The sequence below is a fragment of the Cricetulus griseus genome, chromosome 2, assembly GCF_003668045.3.
Source record: "Cricetulus griseus strain 17A/GY chromosome 2, alternate assembly CriGri-PICRH-1.0, whole genome shotgun sequence".
NCBI lineage: Eukaryota > Metazoa > Chordata > Mammalia > Rodentia > Cricetidae > Cricetulus > Cricetulus griseus.
The window spans coordinates 41,256,250-41,280,740 of record NC_048595.1 but is presented as its reverse complement, the minus strand read 5'-3'; the positions used below and the strand labels follow the sequence as shown (position 1 = coordinate 41,280,740).

The 24,491-nt window shown below is 38.2% G+C and overlaps 1 protein-coding gene across 7 annotated transcripts in view; it reads left to right on the top strand.

Moving 5' to 3' along the window:
- The window catches only part of Tut4 (terminal uridylyl transferase 4), a 117,781-nt gene extending 97,973 nt beyond the window's left edge, over positions 1–19,808 (top strand). For 2 of the 7 annotated variants that reach the window (XM_027402419.2, XM_027402425.2), the window contains 6 exons: positions 4,461–4,576; positions 6,005–6,189; positions 8,043–8,143; positions 11,289–11,736; positions 17,742–17,900; positions 19,108–19,808. In XM_027402419.2, the coding sequence (XP_027258220.1) occupies positions 4,461–4,576; positions 6,005–6,189; positions 8,043–8,143; positions 11,289–11,736; positions 17,742–17,900; positions 19,108–19,178 (1,080 nt within the window). In that variant the 3' untranslated portion in view covers positions 19,179–19,808. The remainder of the gene's footprint in view (positions 1–4,460; positions 4,577–6,004; positions 6,190–8,042; positions 8,144–11,288; positions 11,737–17,741; positions 17,901–19,107) is intronic. The other 5 variants (XM_027402424.2, XM_027402421.2, XM_027402422.2 and 2 more) reach the window with 5 other exon arrangements.
- The last annotated feature ends 4,683 nt before the right edge of the window (positions 19,809–24,491 follow it).

The following is a 24,491-nucleotide window of genomic DNA, read 5'->3' as shown; positions in this document are numbered from 1 at the left end:
GTGGGTGCTGGGATTTGAACATGGGTCCCCTGGAACAGCAGTCAGTGCTCTTAACCACTGCGCTATCTCTCCAGCTCCATATCTCATATTTTTATCCCTGATTTTTACATGGCATCTGGTTCTTACTTTAGTTCCATAGAATGTTTTATCATCCATATGTTCCCCTTAGATAAGACATCTCAATGGTACGGGTCTAGTCAGCCCATGCCCAACACACTGTCGTCTCGTGCCTTTGGTATTTTTTATTTTTCGGTATGCTGTGGCTCACCATAGCCATCAAGGCATGAAGGTCAGTTTATTCGTGTAGCAGGACTTCTCTATTCAAGTGTCACTTATCATAGGAAACCTCTCAAAGCATATTATTAATGTTTTCTCGGACATATAAATTGAATCACTACTGATTTTCAATCCAAACTCCCTTTCCCCCTGCTTGGCATTTACTAATTCTGACAAAACCCCAAAACCAGAGATTTCAATAACCAAGCCTCTTCCACCATTTTAGTAATTCACCAAATGTGACTTAAATTTTAGTATGTGTAAAATTTTATCAAAATAACCAAAATTTCTCCTAATACCTATATTAACCAAAATCTACAAGTGGGAGCTCAATATTGATTTTTTTGTTCATGTAGCTTAATAAACAAAGCAAAGCACTGAAAATGCTTAGGTGGATTTTTAACCCCTAAACACAAAGGTTTGGTCCTGGCCTTATAATTAATTGAAGGTAGAATTACACATGCAAAACTCCCTACACCAGCCGGGTGTTGGTGGCGAGCGTCTTTAATCCCAGCACTTGGGAGACAGAGGCAGGCAGATCTCTGTGAGTTCGAGGCCAGCCTGGTCTCCAGAGCGAGTGCCAGGATAGGCTCCAAAGCTACACAGAGAAACCCTGTCTTGGAAAACCAAAACCAAAACAAAACAAAAAAACTCCTTACACCAGTTCAAATCCCTAGACTTTAGTCTTTAAGCTCTAAGGAGAGGGTATCAAGCACATACTAATAGTTAAAAACTCCTTGCCTAGCCACGCCCCCCAGGGGACTCAGCAGTGATAAAAATTAAGCAATAAACGAAAGTTTGACTTAGTAATACCTTTCACAGGGTTGGTAAATTTCATGCCAGCCACCTTTGTCATACGATTGACCCAAACTAATTATCTTCGTCATAAAACGGATTATAGACTTAAGTTAATAGAATTAAAACCCAACTAATATGTGACAACTCATTGTTGGAGCTAAACTCAATGACGAAAGTAATTCTACCAATACAGGACAGCTAAGGCCCAAACTAGGATTAGATACCCCAATATGATTAGCCTTAAACTTAAATAATTAAATAACAAAACTATTTGCCCGCGAACTACTAGCCACAGCTTAAAACTCAAAGGACTTGGCGGTACTTTATATCCATCTAGAGGAGCCTGTTCTATAATCGATAAACCCCGTTATACCTCACCACCCCTTGCTAATTCAGCTTATATACTACCATCTTCAGCAAACCTTAAAAAAGGACAAGAGTAAGCAAGAGCATAACCGTAAAAACTTTAGGTCAAGGTGTAGCCTATGAGGTGGGAAGTAATGGGCTACATTTTCTTGATAAGAACATTCACGCTACCTTCTATGAAATCTAGAGGACAAAGGAGGATTTAGTAGTAAATTAAGAATCGAGAGCTTAATTGAATAGAGCAATGAATTACGTATACACCGCCTGCCACCCTCCTCAAATTAGACTGCCGATCTTAATAGTGATCGACAAGCCTATGAGAGGAGATAAGTTATAACAAGGTAAGCATACTGGAAAGTGTGCTTGGATTAATCATAACGTAGTTTAAACCCCATAGAGCATCTGGTCTACACCCAGAAGGCTCCACACCCATTGGATGCTATGATCTAACTCTAGCCCTAGCACATTTAAACTAAATTATTTTAACCAGTTAACCAAAACATTTATTAATACAAGTATTGGTGATAGAAACTTTTTTCAAGGAGCTATAGAAACAGTACCGTAAGGGAAAGATGAAAGATATGTTAAAAGTTCAAAAAAACAAAGATTAAACCTTATACCTTTTGCTTAATGAACTAACTAGAAAACTTCTAAGAGAACTGTAGCTAGAAACCCCGAAACCAAACGAGCTACCTAAGAGCAATTTTATGAATGCAACCGTCTATGTAGCAAAATAGTGGGAAGACTTCTAGGTAGAGGTGAAAAGCCTAATGAGCTTGGTGATAGCTGGTTACCCAATAAAGAATTTCAGTTCATCTTTAAGCCTACTATAAGAAACTGTAATCTAAATGTAAGCTTAAAATATAGCCTAAAGAGGGCCAGCTCTTTAGGAATGGAAACAACCTTTAATAGTGAATAAGGAATAAAATAAACCATAGTTGGCCTTAAAGCAGTCATCTATAAAGAAAGCGTTCAAGCTCAACACTTAAAAACTACTAATATGTGAAATTTTACCTATTTCCTATATTCATAGTTGGGTTAATCTATTAATAAATAGATGAGATACTGTTAGTCTGAGTAACAAGAATATAATTCTCCACGCACAAGCCTATAACAACCCGGATAACCATTGTTAGTTAACATACATGTACATTAACCTCCTATGAATTTACCTACTATATAATGTTAATCCAACACAGGTGTGCTTTAAGGAAAGATTAAAAGAAATAAAAGGAATTCAGCAAACATGAATCCTGCCTGTTTACCAAAAACATAACCTCTAGCAGCACAAGTATTAGAGACAATGACTGCCCAGTGACTGAGTTTAACGGTCTGTATCCTGACCGTGCAAAGGTGGCATAATCACTTGTTCCTTAATTCGGGACTAGAATGAACGGCTAAATGAGGATTCAACTGTCTCTTATTTCTAATCAGTGAAATTGACCTTCCCATGAAGAGTTGTTGATAAAACAATAACCTATTGGCCCCAAAACATAAAACAGAAGTTATAGATTTCGGTTAGGGTGACCTCAGAGCATAAAAAACCCTCTGAATGATTAAAGCCAAGGCCCACAAGCCAAAGCACCTATAATCTCATTGACGAAAACATATTTGATCAACGGACCAAGTTACCCTAGGGATAACAGCGCAATCCTATTCAAGAGTTCATATCAACAATTTGGGTTTACCAACTCGATGTTGGATCAGGACATCCTAATGGTGCAGCAGCTATTAAAGGTTCGTTTGTTCAACGATTAAAGTCCTACATGATCTGAGTTCACATCATTGTCTCTAATACTTGTGATGCTAGAGGTTATGTTTTTGGTAAACAGGCGGGATTCATGTTTGCTGAATTCCTTTTATTTCTTTTTATCTTTCCTTAAAGCACACCTGTGTTGGATTAACATTATATAGTAGGTAAATTCATAGGAGGTTAATGTACATGTATGTTAACTAACAATGGTTATCCGGGTTGTTATTCTGGAGTAATCCAGGTCGGTTTCTATCTATTTACGATTTCTCCCAGTATGAAAGGCAGAGAAATGGAGCCCCCTTGACACAAGCGCCCCTAAATAATCAATGAATACATCTCAACATAGTAAATTCATATCAACTCTCCCCAAGATAAGGGTTAATTAGGGTGGTAGAGCCCTGTAATTTCGTAAGACTTAAGCCCTTGTTCCCAGAGGTTCAAATCCTCTCCCTAATACTACATTTTATTAGTATTCTAATACTTCTAGCTCCTATATAGGATTTGCTCTAAGAAGGTTAAGCAAGGTTCTAAGATAGAAATGAACTTAGTTTTGAGACTTGGAAAATGTTTTTTGGCCTTCTCAGGTACATTCCACATTATATGGTAAATGTTACATATTATTTAAAAGCTATTTGCAGTTAGAGAGACGGCTCAGTGATTGAGAGCCCTTTTAGTTCTTATCTCCAGTTTTAGCAGATCTGATGCCCTCTTCTGGCTTCCCGGGCTCCTGCATGTACATGGTCTATGTAAATTTACAGTCATATACCCATCATATACGTGTGTTGTTTGTTTGTTTTTTTAATTGCAAATCCAATTGCGTTTTAAATAAGCTAAATGATTTATTTACATGAAACCATTTGGAAAGATGAGCAGTTCCTTAGTAGAAGTAGCCTGGTGTAACAGAAAGCATGAGTTTTTCAGTCATTACAGATGAAACTTTGTATGAGATTTAGCCAACTTCATTACCATGTGCAAATGATTTGAATCTTCTGTGCTGCATTTTCTTTGTCTATAAATTGAAATGGAAAATAGTATTTACTTTATATCGCTAGCCTCTCTGCATTATACTGTATAATTTGGTGGATATAAAGTATTTAGTACTGTTACCACCTATATATGATGTTGACAATAATTCTGAGCTCTGAACTTTATTTTCTTACCCATGCTTCCAGTTACAATGAAATATTTGATAACTTTTTTTTTTTTTGCATTTGGGAAGTTTTATATTGATTTTTTTTTAAATAGTAAATTTGTATTATTTCTTCAGGAGTACTTCTTTGATTCGAGAGTATTAACAGATGGAGAACTGGCTCCTAATGATCGTTGTTGCCGAGTATGTGGAAAAATAGGTCATTACATGAAAGATTGTCCCAAAAGGAAAAGGTTGGCAAACAACTTTCTATCATCTTTATAGAGAAAGTAAATGTGAGACCAATTTGTATTAATACTTTTATCCAGAAATATCTTAAGTATGAAAGTTAAAATTTTAAGTTTAAGGTTTTTAATTGGATCTTAATTAAATAGATTTTCATTTGATTGGAGTTTTGTGAAATTTATGTTTAGTGGTGTCTTCTATTTTAATTCAGTTATTAGGGTTTTTTTTTTTCAATGTTTTTTTTCAAAACAGAGTTTCTCTGTAGCTTTGGAGCCTGTCCTGGAACTCACTCTGTATACCACTCTGGCCTTGAACTCAGAGATCCACCTGCCTCTGCCTCCTTAGTGCTGGGATTAAAGGCTTGCACCACCATTGCCCGGCCAGGTTTTAGTTTTAAAATAGAAATGTTTATTGACATATTATATGTTTGGAACCTCTAGGAACACAAAAAAAGGGAGAACTTATAGTCACACAAGCTCATAATAAAAGTACAATAATAGCCGGGCGTTGGTGGCACACGCCTTTAATCCCAGCACTCGGGAGACAGAGGCAGGTGGATCTCTGTGAGTTCGAGACCAGCCTGGTTTACAAGAGCTAGTTCCAGGACAGCCTCCAAAGCCACAGAGAAACCCTGTCTTGAAAAAGAAACAAACAAAAAAAGTACAATAAGCTGAATCCTGGAGATTCATGTTGAGCTGGGTCTGTGTATTACGTAAATTGAGAAATTCATGTCCTTTGTACCGCCTCAAGATATCTGTGGGTCTAAGCTTGGTGGCACATACTTTTAATCCCAGTGCTTGGGAGGCACAGGCCAGAGGATCTCTGTGAGGTTATTGAGATAGGGACAGCCAGAGCTATGTAATAGACCCTGTCTCAAAAATGTAACAACTAAAAAAGGAGGGGGGGAGAAAAGATATATATGTGATTCATGCTTTCCCAGGTTCACATGTATATTCAGTAGATGGGTAGAGCACCTTTCTTTACCTAATTTGGCTTAATAAAACATTTGGAAGTTTTTAAATAAGCACTAGTTTCTTTCCATGTTTTTCTCTAAGGATCTTAGAAGTTTAAAACTTAATATTAAAATTTTTATTGTGTCTGAGCTTGGTAGAACACTCGTTTAATCCCAGCCCTTGAAAGGTAGAGGCAGAAAGATCTTTTGACATCGAGGCCAGTGGATTCTGCATAATGAGTTCCAGACCAGCAAGGACTATATAGTGAGACCCTGTCTCAAAATTAAACAAAAAATACTGTTATAAAATGGCTACAATACTTTTTTTTTGAAATATGATTTAGCTATGTTATAAGTGGAAATGTCTTTCTTTTAAAAAACAGTGTAAAACTGCATGTGTTAGTCCATTTGTCATTGTATATGGTTTAGTTTGTTTTATGAATCATCAGTTTGTAAGTTCCTGGCTCCACATTATTGGTATCAGCAGTTTACTGTTTAGACTAAAGAAGAAAGACAGTGAAGAAGAGAAGGAAGGAAACGAAGAAGAAAAAGACTCCCGAGACCTTGACTCCAGAGACCTTAGGTGTTTCATATGTGGAGATGCAGGACATGTGCGTCGGGAATGCCCAGAAGTCAAGATGGCCCGACAGAGGAATAGCAGTGTGGCAGGTAAGTAGAAAAGATCAAAAGTAGTTGAGAATGTTTATTTGCTTGTTGATAGGGATCAAACCAAGGCTGTTGTCCATGCTAGGCACATGGTTTACTACTGAGCTACAGTCCTAGTACTAGTATACTTTGTTTTGGGGACAGAGTTTTGCTATATAGTGCAGGCTGGTCTCAAACTTAGGATCTTCCTGCACCAGCTTCTCTGGAATTTCGGATATATAATACTTAACTTCAGGCATTCTTTTTTAATTGATCTGGGCTGGGGGTTTAGCTCAGTGAGAGTGAAAATCTGCTATGTTCATGGTCCTGGGTTTGATGCCCTACAGTATGAAATTTTAAAAAATGACAAATTCAGAAAAATAATTAAAAAAAATCAGTTTATATAGGAGATAGGAAAGTGAGTTTTAAACCCAACATTTCTGAGATGTTAACAAGAGACTGGCTTGGGCTATATAACATGACACCCCCCCCCCCCCCCCCCCGAGACAGGGTTTCTCTGTGTAGCTTTGGAGTCTATCCTGGCCTCAAACTCACAGAGGTCTCCCTGCCTCTGCCTCCCGAGTACTGGGATTAAAGGCGTGCGCCACCAACGCCTGGCTATAACATGACTCTTAAAAACAAAACAAAACCAGGTATGAGGGGCCTGGAGAGGTGGCTCAGTTATGAGCACTTGTTGCTCTGTTAGGGACCTCAGTTCATTTCTCAGCATCAATGCTAGGCAATGGACAATTGCCTATAACTTCAGCTACAGGGGCTTTAGGGGTTTAGTGTCCTCTTTTGGCCTCCATGTGCACCTCTGCATACATAGTGGGTGGAGGGTACATGTGTGTGTTAGTGCTTGGGCGCGCGCGTGCGCACACACCCACACCCACACCCACACACACCCACACCCACACCCCAAATGGCTGGGAGAGGTGGTTCAGCACTTAGCATTGACTCCTCTTTCAGAGTATCCATGTTCTATTCCAGCCCTCACAGGGTAGCTCACAAATTGGAACTCTAGTTCTAGGGGATCTAGTGCCATCATCTTGCATGTGCATGTGGTGCATAGAACTGAATATAGGCAAAACACATACACATGAAATAAATCATAATAAAAGTAAAAATTTAAAAACAAAAACACAAGTTGAGCCGTGTTGGCACATGCCATTAATCCCAGTACTTGGGAGGCAGAGGCAGGCAGATTTATGAGTTTGAGACCATCCTGGTCTACAAAGTGAGTTCTAGGACAGCCAGGGCTAGGTAAAGAAGCCCTGTCTCCATGTCACCCCACACACACATGTACACACAAGGTGAAAGGATACAGCTGTGTAGTAGAGTGCATATGTAAGGCCCTGGCTGTGATCTCAGCATGGAGGTGGGGTAGAAAGTAGTGATAAAATCAGCCTTTAAAAAACGTTCACTTTAGTCTGCTCATTTGAGAAATCTTTGTGTGGTGCTTTTGTGTATATTACTATACTTTCAGTAATCCTTGCCAATCTTATTTCAAAATGTGTATCTTGATAAAACTGTCAAGTCTTGAAATTTATTAAGACACTGGAATTTAAGGTTGTAGCTCAGTGTAGAGTGCTTGCCTAACATGTGAAATCCTTCGTTCAACCTCTAGTGCCACAAAAACAAGTATCATTAAAATAATCTTTAGTTTATTGATTTCTGTTTATTCATTCTTCTTACTTTCCTATGTTGTTTGTTTGTACCCTAAACTGGCTTGGAACTCACTGTGCAGCTCAGATATTGAATTCACAGAAATCTTTCCACCTCAGTGCTTCTAGCATTATGATTATAGATATAAAACAACATGCTTGCCTGCTTTTTCTGTACTTCTGACTTTTTTTTCCTATGATGTCTTCTCTCAGCAGCCCAGCTAGTCCGAAATCTTGTCAATGCTCAGCAGGTGGCTGGTTCAGCCCAGCAGCAGGGTGACCAGTCCATAAGGACTAGACAGTCTTCAGAATGTGTAAGTACTCTGCCTTTGAATGAGTTTGACAAGAAGAGAGCCATTGTCTCTAACTGTTTACAACTTTAATTTTGAAGCTATTTATACACCTTCTCCTAGCTATAAAAATGCACCAGTAGCCAGGCACTGTGGAGTTCCTAAGGTCTGGAGGCTGAGGCAGTCTGATGGTTTCAGGACAACCCCCCCCCCCACACACACACACACACACCTCCCCACCCTACCCCTGTGATAGCTTTTCTCTGTGTGTAGCCCTGGCTGTTCTGGAACTCTCTGTAGACCAGGCTGGCCTCCAAACTCAGGTTGATCCACCTACCTCTGCCTCCTAAGTGCTAGGATTCCACTACTGCCTGGCTACCCTTGGAACTTCTTAAAGAAAGGGGGAAAAGAACCATAATTTGGCGTTTATATTTTCCATGTGCATTGTTTAATCTCAATAGAAACATGAGGTAGTTTATATTATCAGTTTATGAATGATTATTTAAGTTTCTTGCCTAATGTTAGTAGATAACTTGAAATCAACTTGAACTCGCATGTTCTATGTATAAAACTTATGCTCTAATTATTTTTTTTGTGTTGCTCCTAAATTTCTTTGTCATTTACCAATCTTTCTCACCCAACTTTCTTTAAGAATCTAATGGACATTGTCTTTCTGGTGTCTACAAAGCAACTCAGCTTTAATTATCTAGAATGCAGTTTATGTTTCTTTTCAATAATACAGATTTGCTTCTTTGTCCAGTGTTTATAGCCTTAATGTCTGTCTCACAGTCTAGCTTTCTCTTACATTTCTCTTTCCTTCAACTTCTGTGTCCAGTCAGTTACCAAGCTCTATTGCTTCAGTCTTTCAAAAATAACTTATAAATTGGGTTTGGGGATGTAGCTCAATTGAGAAGAATGCTTGCTTGCCTAGCATGCACAAGGCCCCGGGTTGGATTCTAGCACTGTATAAACCAGTCATGGTGGCACCTACCTGTAATCCTAGCACTTGGAAGGTGGAAGTAGGAGGATCAGAAGTTCAAGATCATCCTGTGTGTTACATAGTGAATTTGAGGCCATCCTATGCAATAAGAGCTCAGAAAAGCAAAATAAACAAAATCCTGGCTTGGGTGTTGTGATTCACATCTCGACTATACCAGCACTCTCTTGAAAGGCTGAAGAGAGCATATCTACGTGAATCCCAGGCCAGCCTTGGCTACATAGTGAATTCTAGGCCAGGTAGGGCTATATAGTGAGACCATCTTAAATAAGTAAGTAAATAAATAATCCTTATAGTACCTTGCTTCCCTCCATCCCTGTATTATAATCTCAGTACTACTGAGGCACAACAGCTTTTTTGTTGTTGTTGTTCTGTTTTGTTTGTAGAGACAGGGTTTCTCTATGTAGTCCTGGCTGTCCTGGGACTCACTCTGTAGTCCAGGCTGGCCTTGAACTGAGAGATCTATCTACCTCTGCTGGAATTAAAGGCATGTGCCACCACGATGGACTTCCTTAAACCTTTTTATTAGTCTCATCCGTTTTTTTTGTGTTTTTTGTGTTTTTCTTTCTCTCCCTGGAGGAGGCAGAGTTTCTCTGTGTAACAGTCCTGGCTTTGTAGAACAGACTGGCCTTGAACTCACTAAGATCTACCTGACTCTGCCTCCCAAGTGCTGGGAATAAAGGTGTGTGCTATCACCACCTGGCTTGCCTTTTTTAAAAGTATTTTTTCACTTTATTTAGTGTTTGTCATTATTATTAAGTCAGGATAGTTGTTATAAATTGCAAATTGATTATATTTGTGGTTTGGTTCAAACTTTTCAGTCGTTTTGCACTGCTCTTGTATAAATTGTATAAATTATGGGATATGTAAGACACAGGAGTCCTCATTGCCTGGCTCTGTTTAGTTCTTAAGTTTCAGAGAAGTACACACAGATTTTTCTTTGGGCCCCCAGCTCACAGAAAGTGACACAGATACTTACTAATTATGAGAGCTCAGCCTATAGCTTAGACTTGTCCCACTAGCTTGTATAACCCATTTATATTAATCTATGTTTTGTCTCGTGAATTTTTACCCCTTCCATCTTGCATCTCCTGTTTCCTTTCTGTGACCTGTGGCATCTCTTCTGTTTGGAAGTCCTACCTAACCTCTTCCTGCCTAGCTATTGGCTATTCAACTCATTATTAAACCAATCAGAAGTCACCTTGACAAAGATACAGCTTCACAATGTGCTAAAAGGTTATTCCTCAACAGATATGTAAGGAATACCCTTACCCGTGTACTCTACTGTTAAACTTCCAGATTTCAGTTACCTTAAACAGTTAAGTGTTTTCATGCCCATGGGCCTTCAGACATGTTATTTCTGCTGCTAAATAGTCTTCTCTTCTCTGTATCCTCTGGCTTTTACTGTACTTCTACTTACTTTTTAGTGTCAGTCTAAAGGTTACTTCCTCTTGGAAACTCCTTGATCTCTACATTTCTTGAAAAGTGGAAGTTATTTTTTCCTGTTTATCATTATATACTATGAATGACACTTTTTTTTTCGTTTGTTTTGGGATGGTCTCAATATGTAACCCACGCTGGTCAGGACACAGGATCTTCTGATTTTATTCTCCTGCCTACTCAGACTATAGATATACTACCATACCTGCCTGTCCAATCATACTAATAATCATTATATTCGATTGTGATTCCTTATGTAATTAATCTTTTTCTGCTTCTTGATTTTCCTGCCCAATAAACTTTTAAGCTTCATGAAGGCATACGTGTTAGTATTGTATTTTAAGTACCTGGTAATAATGCCTAATGCATACAGTTGTTCAGAGAACTGAATGAAAGTGGCTATGAGTTATTTATGTGTTTGTTCTTAGTTTACAAATGAAGTAGTTTGTTTTTGATGGGAATGATGCTAAGCTCTCTGTCTCTCCTCTTCCTCCCTCTTCCCCCCTCTCCATCTCTCAAGAAAAGGGCTTATGAACCATTACCTATGTAAGAGAATTTGAACACCTTGGGGAAAATTTTACCTTCATGTAATATTTATTATTTGTTAATTAATATATATTATATTTCTGTATATGCTGTTTTAATGAAATAACTGCTATTTTAATAATCTTCATTTTTAGGAAATTAAGATGTTCATAAATTAATTTTTAAAATTGTCTTTTTTTCCTGCAGTCTGATTCACCATCTTATTCTCCTCAGCCTCAGCCATTTCCACAGAATTCCCCCCAACCAACCGCTATTCCTCAGCCTCCATCCCAGCCAGGATCCCAGCCTAAGCTTGGCCCACCTCAGCAGGGAGGCCAGCCCCCTCATCAGGTTCAGATGCCCTTGTATAACTTTCCTCAATCACCACCAGCTCAGTATTCTCCCATGCATGGTATGGGACTATTGCCAATGCACCCCCTCCAGATCCCTGCCCCATCATGGCCCATTCATGGCCCAATGCTCCACTCTGCACCTGGTAGTACCCCCAGCAATATTGGCTTGAATGATCCCAGCATCATATTTGCACAGCCTGCTGCCAGACCAATGGCAATCCCTAGCTCTTCTCATGATGGACACTGGCCTCGTACTGTGGCTCCAAATTCCCTGGTGAACAATGGTGCAGTGGGTAATTCAGGTAATTTTCCTTTTTTGTTCTTTTATATTTGGCTGTGGAAAGGTTGGGTGGTTGGTATTATTGGTCGAACCTTGGATAACAATGAGAAAAAAGGAAGGTAAGATCTGTATTTATGGAGATAGAATATAAAATTTAGATAAAAGTAAACAGTATAGCCTTTGGATACATACTGTCAAGATTTGAATCTTGTCTGCCATTTATTACAAAGTCTTGACATTATCTCTGCATTTGTTTCATCTCTACAATAAGGATATGAATAACATCTAACAAGAATGTTGAGAATATTAAATGAGGTAACACTTGAATATATTGGTCTTTTTATTGTTCACCTTTTCACCTTCACGTTATTTGGTGTAGGTATTATTGGTACTCATTTTATAAATGATAAAATTGAGAGCCCACTGGGTGTGGTATTGTACACTTGCACTCCCAGCACTCAGGATGATCAAGACTAGCTTGGGCTAAATGAGATTCTGTCTCAAAGAACAACAAAAGTAAAATAGAAAGCCAGGTGTGGTAATACATTTGAGGCCAGCTTGAGCTATATGAGATGCCCCTCCCCCTAGGGTGAGTGGTATAAAATTGAAGAAATAAGTAACTGTCATTAGTGGTAGAATCAAGATTTAGACTAATAAGATTTGTTTGTTTTTTCTAAACCTGTGCTCTACAGTAAGGAGCAGCTCATTTACTCATGTCTTCTCTCCCTTCTCTTCCTCTTTTAATTGGAAGAAACATAATATAAATGTTTTAATGTAGGCTTAAGCATAAGGTTAGAAGAAAGTAAGACGATCAGAGCAAAGTAACACACACCTGAGAACTTGGGTGTAGGCTTCTCAAAGCAAAGTTGTATAAATTGAGACATACCCAAGTGTGGGCATGGGCTCCTCAAAGGAATGTCACCCCTTTCTTTGCTCTTTTTTTTTCTTTTTTTTTTCTTTTTTTTTTTTGGTTCATTCCCCCCCCCCTTTTTTTTCTTTCCCTTTCTACTAACCCCTTTTTTTTTTTTTTTTTTTCCTGTTCCTTTTGTCTTTCCTGTTCTTTCCTCTTTCCCCTTCTCTCCCTTTCTTCTGTTTCACAGGGAGGCCTTGAACTCATGGCAGTCTTCTTACCTCAGCCTCAGTTCTGCTGCCTTGTTGTTTGGATTACAAAAACGTGCCATCATACTTGGCTAAGGGGCAGTACAGTCAAAATGCATTTAGTAGAATTAATAAACAGTTTTTTTCTGATGTCTTAATAAATACATAGATTTGACACATAGAATAATAAAAAACCTTTAATTATACTTGCGTATTTAAAAATAGTTTACTTGCTGTATATGCTGATTTTATATCCAGCTTTGTAGTGATAACTGTCTTCATCTTAAATACTATTGTAGGAAATTTCAAACACAAAATGAGAGAGTGAAATACTACCAGTGAACTTAACTGCTTTTTTTTTTTTTTCCTTTTTATCTGACCCTTTACTACAGTTTTTTAAAAAATTTCAGACAGTGGATCAAAATTGCCTTTAGACTTCAGGTTGGGGTGGTGAGATGGCTAAGCAGGTAAATGCCCTGCCACCTGAGCCGGATAACCTGAGTTTCTGGATGGATGGATAGGGATAGGGACACACACACTCACACACACACACACACACACACTTTCTTTCCCTCATCCCCCCCCCCACTCCCACACTTCACACCATCTCACTTGGGAACCCTGCCCCATATGCACAAAGTTAGGTGGGTGTCAATCTGTTTCCTCATTGAGAATCTTCTACTAGGAACTTTTTCCTATTACCTACTTAATTATTCTGAAGTATAGTTTGCATAGGGAATATAGCCAGACAGAAGCTTTTAGAGGAGGTAGTTTTAAGGTTTACTTGATTGTTTTTGAGACAGGGTTTTGCTGTGTAATAGTGGCTAGCCTAGAATTTATTATGTAGATGAGAATGGATTCTAATTTGAAGTGAACCTCTTGCTTCTGTTTGGGTTACCATAACTGGTTCAGTCTTTCCCTTTATTAATTTTCCTTCCTTCCTTCCTTCCTTCCTTCCTTCCTACCTTCCTTCCTTCCTTCCTTCCTTCCTTCCTTCCTTCCTTCCTTCCTTCCTTCCTTCCTTCCTTTCTTTCTTTCTTTCTTTCTTTCTTTCTTTCTTTCTTTCTTTCTTTCTTTCTACAAGAGATGGTTTCTCTGGGGAGCAGTCTCTGTCATGGAACTCACTTTGTAGACCAGGCTGGCCTTCCCCTAAGAGTTCTGGGATTAAAGGTGATTGCTACCACACCTGGCTCCTTTTATTAATTTTCAAAGGAACATTAGAGATATTTCCAGGGAAAAGTATTTGTTTGCATTTTTCTTCTAGTGGTTTTAAGAATTGAACCTATGTGGCTGGGCATGGTAGCACATGCCTTTAATCCCAGTATCCAGTGGGCAGAGGCAGGCAGATCTCTGTGAGTTCAAGGCCAAGCCTGGTCTATAAAGGGAATTTTAGGATAGCCAGGGCAGTCACACAGAAAAACCCTGTCTTTAAAAAAGGAAGAAAAAAAAAAGGCCGGGCGTTGGTGGCACACACCTTTAATCCCAGCACTCGGGAGGCAGAGGCAGGTGGATCTCTGTGAGTTCGAGACCAGCCTGGTCTTCAAGAGCTAGTTCCAGGACAGCCTCCAAAGCCACAGGATAGGCTCCAAAGCTACACAGAGGAACCCTGTCTCGAAAAACCAAAAAAAAAAAAAGATTTGAACCCAGGGTGTATGCATGCTGGGTAAGCACTGTACCATAGAGTTATATCTCCAACCCAAAAGTATGTGATATCTTAGAAGGTACCTCTAACCTGTTTGGAATAAAGCAAGTGGAACTTTAGTTTCTAGACCAAAGGAAATATAGTATACATAGTCTTTGTATCTGTCAACAGACATTTATTATGTATATGTTATGATTGTCAATGAGTTATAAAGACAGAACCTGTATTTTGTCCTTTGACAGATTAGTTCACTTTTATACAAATACTTTCTCCAACCTGCCATCGGTATATCTTTCTGTAATGATAAATCTTTCTGCCAAGCCAACTGAGCCCCACCGCCACATGGGCGACCAAAATTATACACCATGACTTATATTAGGTACAATGACTAGGATTTCTTATATGCTAGCTCAGTCTTAAGTATCAACCATAACTATTAATCTATATATTTAAAAGACATATCGAGGACACTGGTGGAAATGCGTCCTCTTCCCAGGATCACATGGCGACTCCACAGAGAAGAGAGGAGGAAGAAAGTGATTTCCTGTTTGTCCCTACTTATATTCTGAGTCTGCCTGCTATGTAACTTCCTGCCTAGATCACAAAACTTCTCTTTACTGCATTTCCCAGAATCCCACTCGACTCCTAGTTCCGCCTAACTTGCTTTCCTATTGACCAACAGTACTTTACTTATCTTCCAATAAAACAAACATATACACAGAAGGACTTCCATCATCTTTCTTTCAGTCATAATGAACTAATTAACAAAACATCTTGGAAATCTACCATACTGTCTCTTACCCAGGTGATTGCTTCTATCTGGGATGTCTTCTCCATTACCTCTAATACCCATTTTTGTACCTCCAGCCTTATCCTGAAGACTTAAATTACATTACTGTCTTCAAGAAGCCTTTGAATGTTGTTGATCTTGTCCTCCAGTTGAATTTTGTCTGCCTGTTTCCTTAGTATTTATACCATAGCACTTGTCTCACAGTGTTCAAATCATACTTGTATGCTCAACCCATTAGACTGAACTTCCTAATGCTATGACCCTTTAATAAAGTTCCTCATGTTGTGGTGATCCCCAACCATAAATTATTTTCTTTGGCATTTCATAACTAATTTTGCTACGTTATGAATTGTAATGTAAATATCTGATATGCAACCCCTGTGAAAAGGCTGTTCAACCCCCAAAAAGGTTTTGACTCATAGGTTAAGAACTACTGTTCTAAAGTCCAAGAATTGTTTTTTTGTCTGAGCCTCTGCAATATCTAGATTAGTGCCTGACACTTTTAGATGCATCATTTACATTCTGTATTAATACTAAATAATAATTCAAATGTTTGGTTTATACATATACAACTCATAATATTAAAGCTAAAAATATTACTGAGTTAAAGTAGTGGGACTATACTAAGTTGAAAATTAGGCTTTTGTTTTTTAAAAGAGATCATAAATGTAAGCTGGGCAGTGATGGCACACGCCTTTAGTCCCAGCACTTGGGAGGCAAAGGCAGGCGGATCTCTGTGAGTTCGAGACCAGCCTGGTCTACAGAGCTTGTTCCAGAACAGCCTCCAAAGGGGGTGTGTGTGCAATGGATAAACTTGAAAAGTAGAATTTTATTAGAGTGGAAGATTGTGTAATTTTTCTCTGCATGTTTTTGTTTTTTTTAACTTTTATTCATTATGTGTGCCCCCACCCCTGCCTCCTGATTGCTGGAATTAAAGGTGTGTGCTACCAACGCCCGGGTATTTGTTTATTTTATGTTGTTTGTTGTCTGAGATGAGGTCTATGTATAACCCTGTCTCTTCAGGAACTTGAGATCCATCTGCTTCTGCGTCTGGATCAGGGCTGGAATTAAAGACTTGCTCTTGGTGACATATTAGTGTCATATATTTGGTTGTGAAAATTGAGCAAGGGACATTGTAATATATCCTTCAAAAATAATCTTTTTATTCTAATGTATTTCTCCGTTGGCCATGATGATGATACCTAATTCTCATTTATTTTGCAAACTCTGAGCCCTTAATTTTAGCTCTGTTACTTGTAATGTGACTTTTTAAACTTCATAAACCAGCCTTTTCTGATTGCTTTCCAAGAAGACTGATTGTGAAAATGCAGCAAATACAAGCTTTTCCTTTCTTATCTCCTAACAGGAGTCAAAGGTTAGCAGTTGTTTTCTCTAGTATAATTAGCTGAATAAGAAAAACAACTAGAAATAGCCAGTTTTCATAGGTACTCTACTTTGAAATGCAACAGACTTTGATGATCATGTGCACAGGCACACACACACCTGTGTAGGTTCACACATTTTTACAACTCATATTTGCTGGTTAGAGGACAACTTTCAGGAGTTCATTTCCCCTTCGACTGAGAATTTCTGGACTCAACCTCAAGCTGTTGGGAAAAATACTTTTACTCATTTTTACCTGGATCCAACATATGGGGTATTCGTGTTTATTTTCCAAAGCTGTGTAAGCCATTTAATTTTTTTTCAATTATCATTTACAACCTGAGGTTCAAAAAAGAGCCATAGCAGTTTTCAGAACTATGATTTGAACTTACGTATGATTTGGTTCCAAAACCCAAGTTTTCAATCATAATACCTCAACCTTTTTTGTATGAGTTTCTTCCAGTTCTAGATTCTGGCCTAGCTGACATTACCATACTGGTAAAAACCTATGTTTTGTAGCATCATGTATTAAGATTCTGTGAGATATATTTTGCCATCTACCTGACCATTTCTTCATCCTCCTGTTTGTTGGATTGTTGTTTTGTGGATGTGTTGTTGCTTTTTGAGACAGGGTCTCTCCCTGGCTGTCCTGGACTCATTGTGTCAACCAGGATGCCTTGATCCTTAAAGAGATCCACCTGCCTCTGCCTCAAGTGTTGGGATTAAAGGTGTTTGCCACCATGCTCAGGTTGACTATGTCTCCTTTGATCACGTTGCCGATTACTTTGTAATCCCAAACTTGCTGTGCTTTCTTGCCCTCAAGTTTTCATACATTTTCATCCTTCTCTCTGAAATGCCCATTCTGCCACTTTTGTCTGTTCTTTAAAATTCTTGGTTAGCCATCTTTGGTATAAATGACATATTATTATATACTGCATGTATTCAAGTAATTTGGACAAATAACAATGCTTGGTTCTTTAAAAGAAATTTGGTGTCTGGATGTGGTATAATACATAGTTGATGGTAGTTATTCAGTATGTCTCTAAAATGAAGGAATGTTTGAATTAGTAAACTATCATTTAAAATGTGGTTTTCTTTTCTTGTTGGAATGCAGAGCCACGCTTTCGAGGACTAAATCCTCCAATTCCATGGGAACATGCACCACGTCCCCATTTCCCCCTTGTCCCAGCTTCGTGGCCTTATGGTTTGCATCAAAATTTCATGCATCAGGGAAATCCAAGATTTCAGCCCAATAAACCCTTCTATGCTCAAGGTACCAGTGCTTACGAATCATTTATCAAGCTGGGTGGGTATTATTCTATCTATGGTGGGAATCTCAGTGGCGGCCAGTATGTAGGAATTCATGCATTCAGCAAATATTTATTGAGATAGCATACTGTATTAATATACCAGACTATATGCAGTACTTGTTTCCCAAGCATGAGTAAAACACAATGCCCATACTTAATGCATCGTTTAATAAGAGAGCCAAGCATGCAAAAACAGACAAAAATAGGAGTTTAGGAGTTAACAGTGTCTTAGTCCTTTACCAAGCAGGGCTTTAGGTACCAGAGATTGTGTGTGAATTCCGTCTTGTAATATGAGAATTATGTTTACTCTAGAATTTAGAAGAAAGGAAGGTGTTCTTAGTTTTGGCTGACATGAAAAAAAAAGTAATACTAGAGAAAGGAGGTGGATGGTAATGTTAGGGAAGGTAGGCTGAAAAGTTCTGTAAAGGAGTTTGAACTTCATTTAGAAAACTAATGGTATTTGAGTCAGATTTATTTAATACTATACTAATAGCAGTATAAAAGCTATGACTGAGGTAATAAAGATTGCAAACCATACATTTTAAGGACTAGGCCATTTTATCTAACCTTTTACTTCAAAAGTATGTCTCAAGAGGGAATATCCTTCCTGATCTATGAATTGGTAGATTCTTACATAGTATAGAGCAGTGGTTCTCAGCCTGTGGGTTGTGACCCCATTGGGGTCAAATGACCCTTTCATGGGGATTCGCTTAAGACTATCAGAAAACACAGATATTACATTATGATTCATAGCAGCATCAAAATTACAGTCATGCAGTAGCAATGATAATAATTTTATCGTTGGGGGCCACCACAACATGAGGAACTGTGTTAAAGGGTTGCAGCATTAGGAAGGTTGAGAACCACTGGTAGAATAAATGGCAGGACCTCGACTACATTTGGGTTTATCTCTTGAGCAGAGATCTAGAGCTGAGGAAGTTCTTTCTCTTATAGAAAAATTTGCAGTTTTTCTGTGTGTGGGGTTTCTTTCCCTTGTCTCTTGTCTTTTTTTGTTTCCTGACTTCTTATATTTGCCCTCCCCCCAATATCTGATCATGCTTTTATTACATGAATTTTTTAAGCACTGTATATAACTAGTTACACATTTATTTTAAGGGGTTGTGAGGTAAGTAGGCAAGTCTTTCAGTATGCTGTCTATGTTATTTCCAGCAGACAGATGTGCTACCCGTCGCTGTAGAGAGCGTTGTCCCCACCCACCAAGAGGAAATGTGTCGGAGTAATGCCAGCCCACAGCAACCAGCCAATCCTGCTGTTTCAAGGGTATCCGTACCTCAGTGTCAGTTACACTCAGCAGAAAAAGTGACATTTAAGGAAAGCAAAACAAATCAGGTCCTGATTTAAAATTTTAACACATGTTTAGATAGCTTATTTAAATTCTAAGACTGTTTTTAAACACTGTATTATTTGTATATAAATATGAACTATAGTTTTTACTGGTATCACTAAAATGAGTGATACAAATTTCATCTATTTTATTACCCTATTTTTAAGGGAATTTTATGTTTTGTTTAACCTTGATGAATTGTATAAAGAGAGAATTTAAAAATTACATTCTTTATTTTCTATTAGCTGTATTCATACTTTGGTTGCTTCAGACTTTATATATATTGTTCTTAAGGATTAGGAGAGGATTTCATGTGTTTTAAATTTGTCACTTCTATTCTTTACAGAACCTTGTAGTGCCAAAAACTTTTTAAAAGGTCAAAAAAAAAATAAAATTACAACATAAAGATTCAAAAAAATTTTCTTTTACATACTTGTATGTTGAATATATTCAAACTTGAATGGAAAGTTTTGTCTGTATTTGAAGTTCTATTTTAAGTTAATAAATCTTTTTGACAAGAGTCAAATTTGGTTAATTCATGTGGTTAAGACTATAGGAATACGTTGTAATAATGGAAAGATTTTACTCTCAGTGGTTATTCTAAATCAGATGTTTTAGATATTTAAGGTCTTTTCCTTCATTTTATTGGAGTTTCACAACTGCCATATGAAGGTAATAGAAGCAGATGGCATGTCCATTTTATCGTTGACAGTGAAAACTCAAGAGCAGAACAGTGAAGTGGACTACAGTTTGACTCATGAGGGTTGTTGTGAAGTTACAGAGAGCCTTCCTACCTTTTGCAGTTGGTTCAACCCCTGCAATATCTTCCCTCCAGCCCATTCCTGTGCTGCCACCCCCTCCCAAAAAAAAAAAAAAAAAAAAAAAACAAACCTTTGTTTTTTGAGACAGGGTTTAGCCTGTGTATAGCCCTGGCTGTCCTGGAACTCCCTTTGTAGACCAGGCTGGCCTTGAACTCACAAAGATCCTCCTGCCTCTGCCTCCCAAGTGCTAGGACTAAAGGTGTATGCTGCCACTAACTGGCTCAAAATAAATCTTTTAAAAGGATACTAAAGGAAAAACAATTTTTTTAGTGAAGAATTAGTATGTGCCAGACTGTATTCAGAGCCCTGTGCTGCTTCCTGGAAAGACACTTGCCAGGATGGTAACTGTTTATCAATACTTGTCATCAGTCTTGAGCCCTGTAGCTGCTGGGGTGTAGTTTTAGAAATGCTTCATGGAGTGATATCATTATTGTTCCAACAAACATCAGTTCGCCTAAACTCAGATACTGCCAATCTGTTTATCTGGCTTCTTGTTGCAATTAGCAAACACAGTAAACACAAGATATGTGAGTCTGGCTGCTGGCAGAATATATCATGCCCTTATAGTAATAGACATCTTATATAAAACATATACTATTATGACTATACAGAATTGTGGGTGCTGTAACTTTTTACAACTGGCAGTACAATAGGTTTGATATATGAGCTTCACCATGAACCTGTAGTTTATAGGTAGTTCTGAGATCATGGCACAGGTAGTAGGCATTTTTAGCCCCGTTACTATAGGCCACAAAGTTGGTCATCAAGCAAAATGTTATCATAAAGTGCATGGTATTTTAAAATTCAGACTTGAGATAGTGGTGACATTTTTTAGCTATTCCTTTTTCAGTGAGTTATTTTTTCTAAAGTCCCTTAATTAGATTTGCCAGCTGGAACTATGGATGTTTGCACAAGCTAGTAGTAGATAAAATATTATTTGTAAGGATAGTGTATTATTTTTGTTGTTTTCTCAGGTGTGTGTTACTTAAATAAGAGATTGTCTGAGCTCTTTCCATATTTTCAACTTGAAAGACATTTAAAATAACCCTGAAATGCAGGTGGTTCAGGTTTTCCCTGCCATATTTACAGCCCCAAGGACAGGTATATTTTACTGTTGGTTTTTTACATTACAGATTCAGTATCATTCAGAATCTTGTTTGAGTCAGCTCTTTTGTTTTATTAATAATATACTTGATCCTCCTGTACTTTTTTTTTTTTTTTTTTCTCTTTGAGACAGGGTTTCCTCTGTGGCTTTGGAGGCTGTCCTGGAAGTAGCTCTTTTAGATCAGGCTGGTTTCGAACTCACAGAGATCCACCTGCTTTTGCCTCCCAAGTGCTGGGACTAAAGGCGATTGCTACCTCCGCCTGGCATCCTCCTGTCTTTTCAGTTAAAAAATGTGGAGCATCCTGAAATCCTAGCATTCTGGAGGTGGAGGCAGTAGGATCAAGAAATTAAATTCAAGGTCTGTCAAGCATGACGGTATACAACTTTAATTCTAGTGCTTGGGAGGCGGAGGCAGGCAGATCTTGAGTTTGAAGGCAGCCTGATCTATACATCAAGTTTCAGGATAGTCAAAGTTACATAGTGAGAGTTTGTCTCAATCAGCAAGAAATTCAAGGCCATCCTCAACTACGTAGAGTTCCAGAACAGCTACAAAAAGACTGTCTAAAAGCAAATAGACAATTCAATTTTTAAGCATTCAAGTATTTCACCTGGAGATTAAGATAATGACATTCTTTTCACTGTTCTTTCTGCTTTTATGTAAAATTGAGGTTTTCACTGAAAAAAAACAAACAAAAACCAAACTCTTAAAAACTCCAACATGGCAATATGCTGGGAGCTCAGCCCTCCCCTCTCCCCTGTCTGAAGGCAGCTTCTTAACCCAGGTTTTACTTCTATGACAGTGTTCTATTCACTGATTTTGAACATATCTACCCTTCTTTCAGAGTTTGTAAAACTGTGTTCTAAGCTGAGGAATAGATTTTGCGTAATAGTTTAGTAGTTTGAAAACAGTTAACAGTTCAAAAAATGATCAGTCCTAGAGAACACATACACACTTAAAATCATAATTATTTTGTGATACAATTTTTGTGCCATTTGACATGGAGATGGTTTTACCTTGGCCCATTAAATCACACTAATAGCTGCAAGTGGTGGCACATACCTTTAATCCCAGTACTTGGGAGGCACAGGCTGGTAGATCTATTTCACAGCCATTCTGGCCTATATACCTACTCAATTCCAGGCCAACCAATGCTACATAGTGAGGCCCTGTCTCCAAACACTAAATAAGAAGAAAAAAAAACAATAAAATGTGTAATTTGTTTAGTCCTCCTCACATAGACAATTTTACTGTCTGTAAATTTTCTCCTGTAAATAAAAAAAAATGCATGCATACTGATGGCAAAATAATGTTTGCTCGTAGATTTACTCTGCTAGGGTGAGTGGGACTTGAGAGAAAGGATGAAAGCTTTTAAAATTTTTAATTGTGCCTATATTTCGGGAGCACAGGTGTCCTGAGTCTAAAAGAGGGTGTCCACTCCCCTGTAGTTGGAGTTACAGGTGGTTGTGAGCCACTTGAAGTAGATGCTAGGAACTGAACTCAGAGCTTCTGCAAGAACAGTATTCACTCTTCACTCAGCCATTGCTCCAGGCCCAAAGTTCTAAAGTTTCTGCCTAATTGCCTTCCATAAAAATGGTTCCCAGATAAAGGTGTTGGTGGTGCACGCCTTTAATCCTAGTACTTGGGAGGCAGAGGCAGGCAGATTTTTGTGAGTTCAAGGCCACCCTGATCTACACATCGAGGGCCAGGATAGGCTCCAAAGCTACAAAGAGAAACCCTGTCTCCAAAAAAAAAAAAAAACCCAATAACAACAAAAATGGTTCCCAGATAAAACTTTAAACTCCCCACTTTCCTTATAAATGATAATGTGATGTGTTTATTGAAAGAAAGGGTGTTAAAGTTTAGGGCTAGCAAGATGGCTATGGCTAAGCAACCAAAGTGCATGCATTTCTTGATGAAGAAAACAGGATGTCACTTTTATTTCACATATTACTTGTGTGTGCATACACAATATGTAAAACAGTAAAATCCATCAAGTAAGAATTCTATTATCTGGTGAACTTGAATCATTCCAGTGAATTATCATAAGTATATATGCAGAATACTTTATAAAAGTGTCTGTTACTTTACAAATACAGCAAGTTACAGAACTGCTGTCGGTCTCCTGGGCACTTAAGTATAGGAAATTAATTTTACCAGACTTAGAAGACTAGGAAATTGAAATGACAATTGTTTTTCCACACAAGAAAGCATAATTTCAAGATTGCTCACAAGACTAAGAACAGTTATGTAAAACACTGAAGAGGCAACTTTCATTTTCTTAGCTTCATGTTTCTCTGAAGTCAATATGCTTAATATAAAAAAATGAACAAACCTTTTTTGTTTTCATTTTTACTATTCTATATGTAGATGTGTGATGCATGTGAAGATCCAAGAAGTGGATTCAGGTCATTAGGCTTGGTGCTATTTTCTGATGTTTAAACTCATGTTACACTACTGAAGAGTAACAGAAAGGGGTTGATGAGGTTAGATTGGGTTTTACTACAACCCACTAACCAAGTCTGCAACTTCTTTTCCCTCTGAAAACACATCTTCCTTAATGTTAAGGTCATGGTGTCCAAAGTAAGCTTTTAAAGAACTGGATTTCAAATTGTAGAAAGTGAAATCCAATTAGTGATGTAAAAATATTAACTACAGGGACTGGAACAATGGCTCCATGGTTAAAAGCATCTGCTGTTCAGTCATGAGTGGAGTTTGGATGCCAGCAACCAACTCAGGTTACTCACAAATGTCTGTAACTACCAGTTTCAAGCAATCCAACACCTTTTTCTGGCCTATTGCCACTTGGACATATAGTAAGTGCATCTACATTAAGAGACATACACATACAAATTTTTTTGAAATCCTAATAATAAAAGTAATATGAATGCATTTTGTATAATTTTGTTTTTTGTTTGGTTGGTTGGTTTTTGGTTTTCCCAGACAGGGTTTCTCTGTGTAGCTCTGGCTTTCTTGGAACTCGCTCTGTAGACCAGGCTGGAGTCCTGGGATTCACTGTGTGTGCTACCACCACATGGCCTGCATAACTTTTTCTTAAGGTCTGCTTCAGCACAAAGAATATATGCATGTGTACAGTTGAGATGTAAAGCATACTTCTAAGAGTATGTTGTAACCTAAGAGTTTTAACACTACCATTCAAAGTCATCTTGTAATAATAGGTGAAACAGATGACAGAAATTTGTCCTTAAAATAACATGTCTGAGCCAGCAGTGGTGGCACACGCCCTTAATCCCAGTACTTGGGAGCCAGAGGCAGGCGGATCTC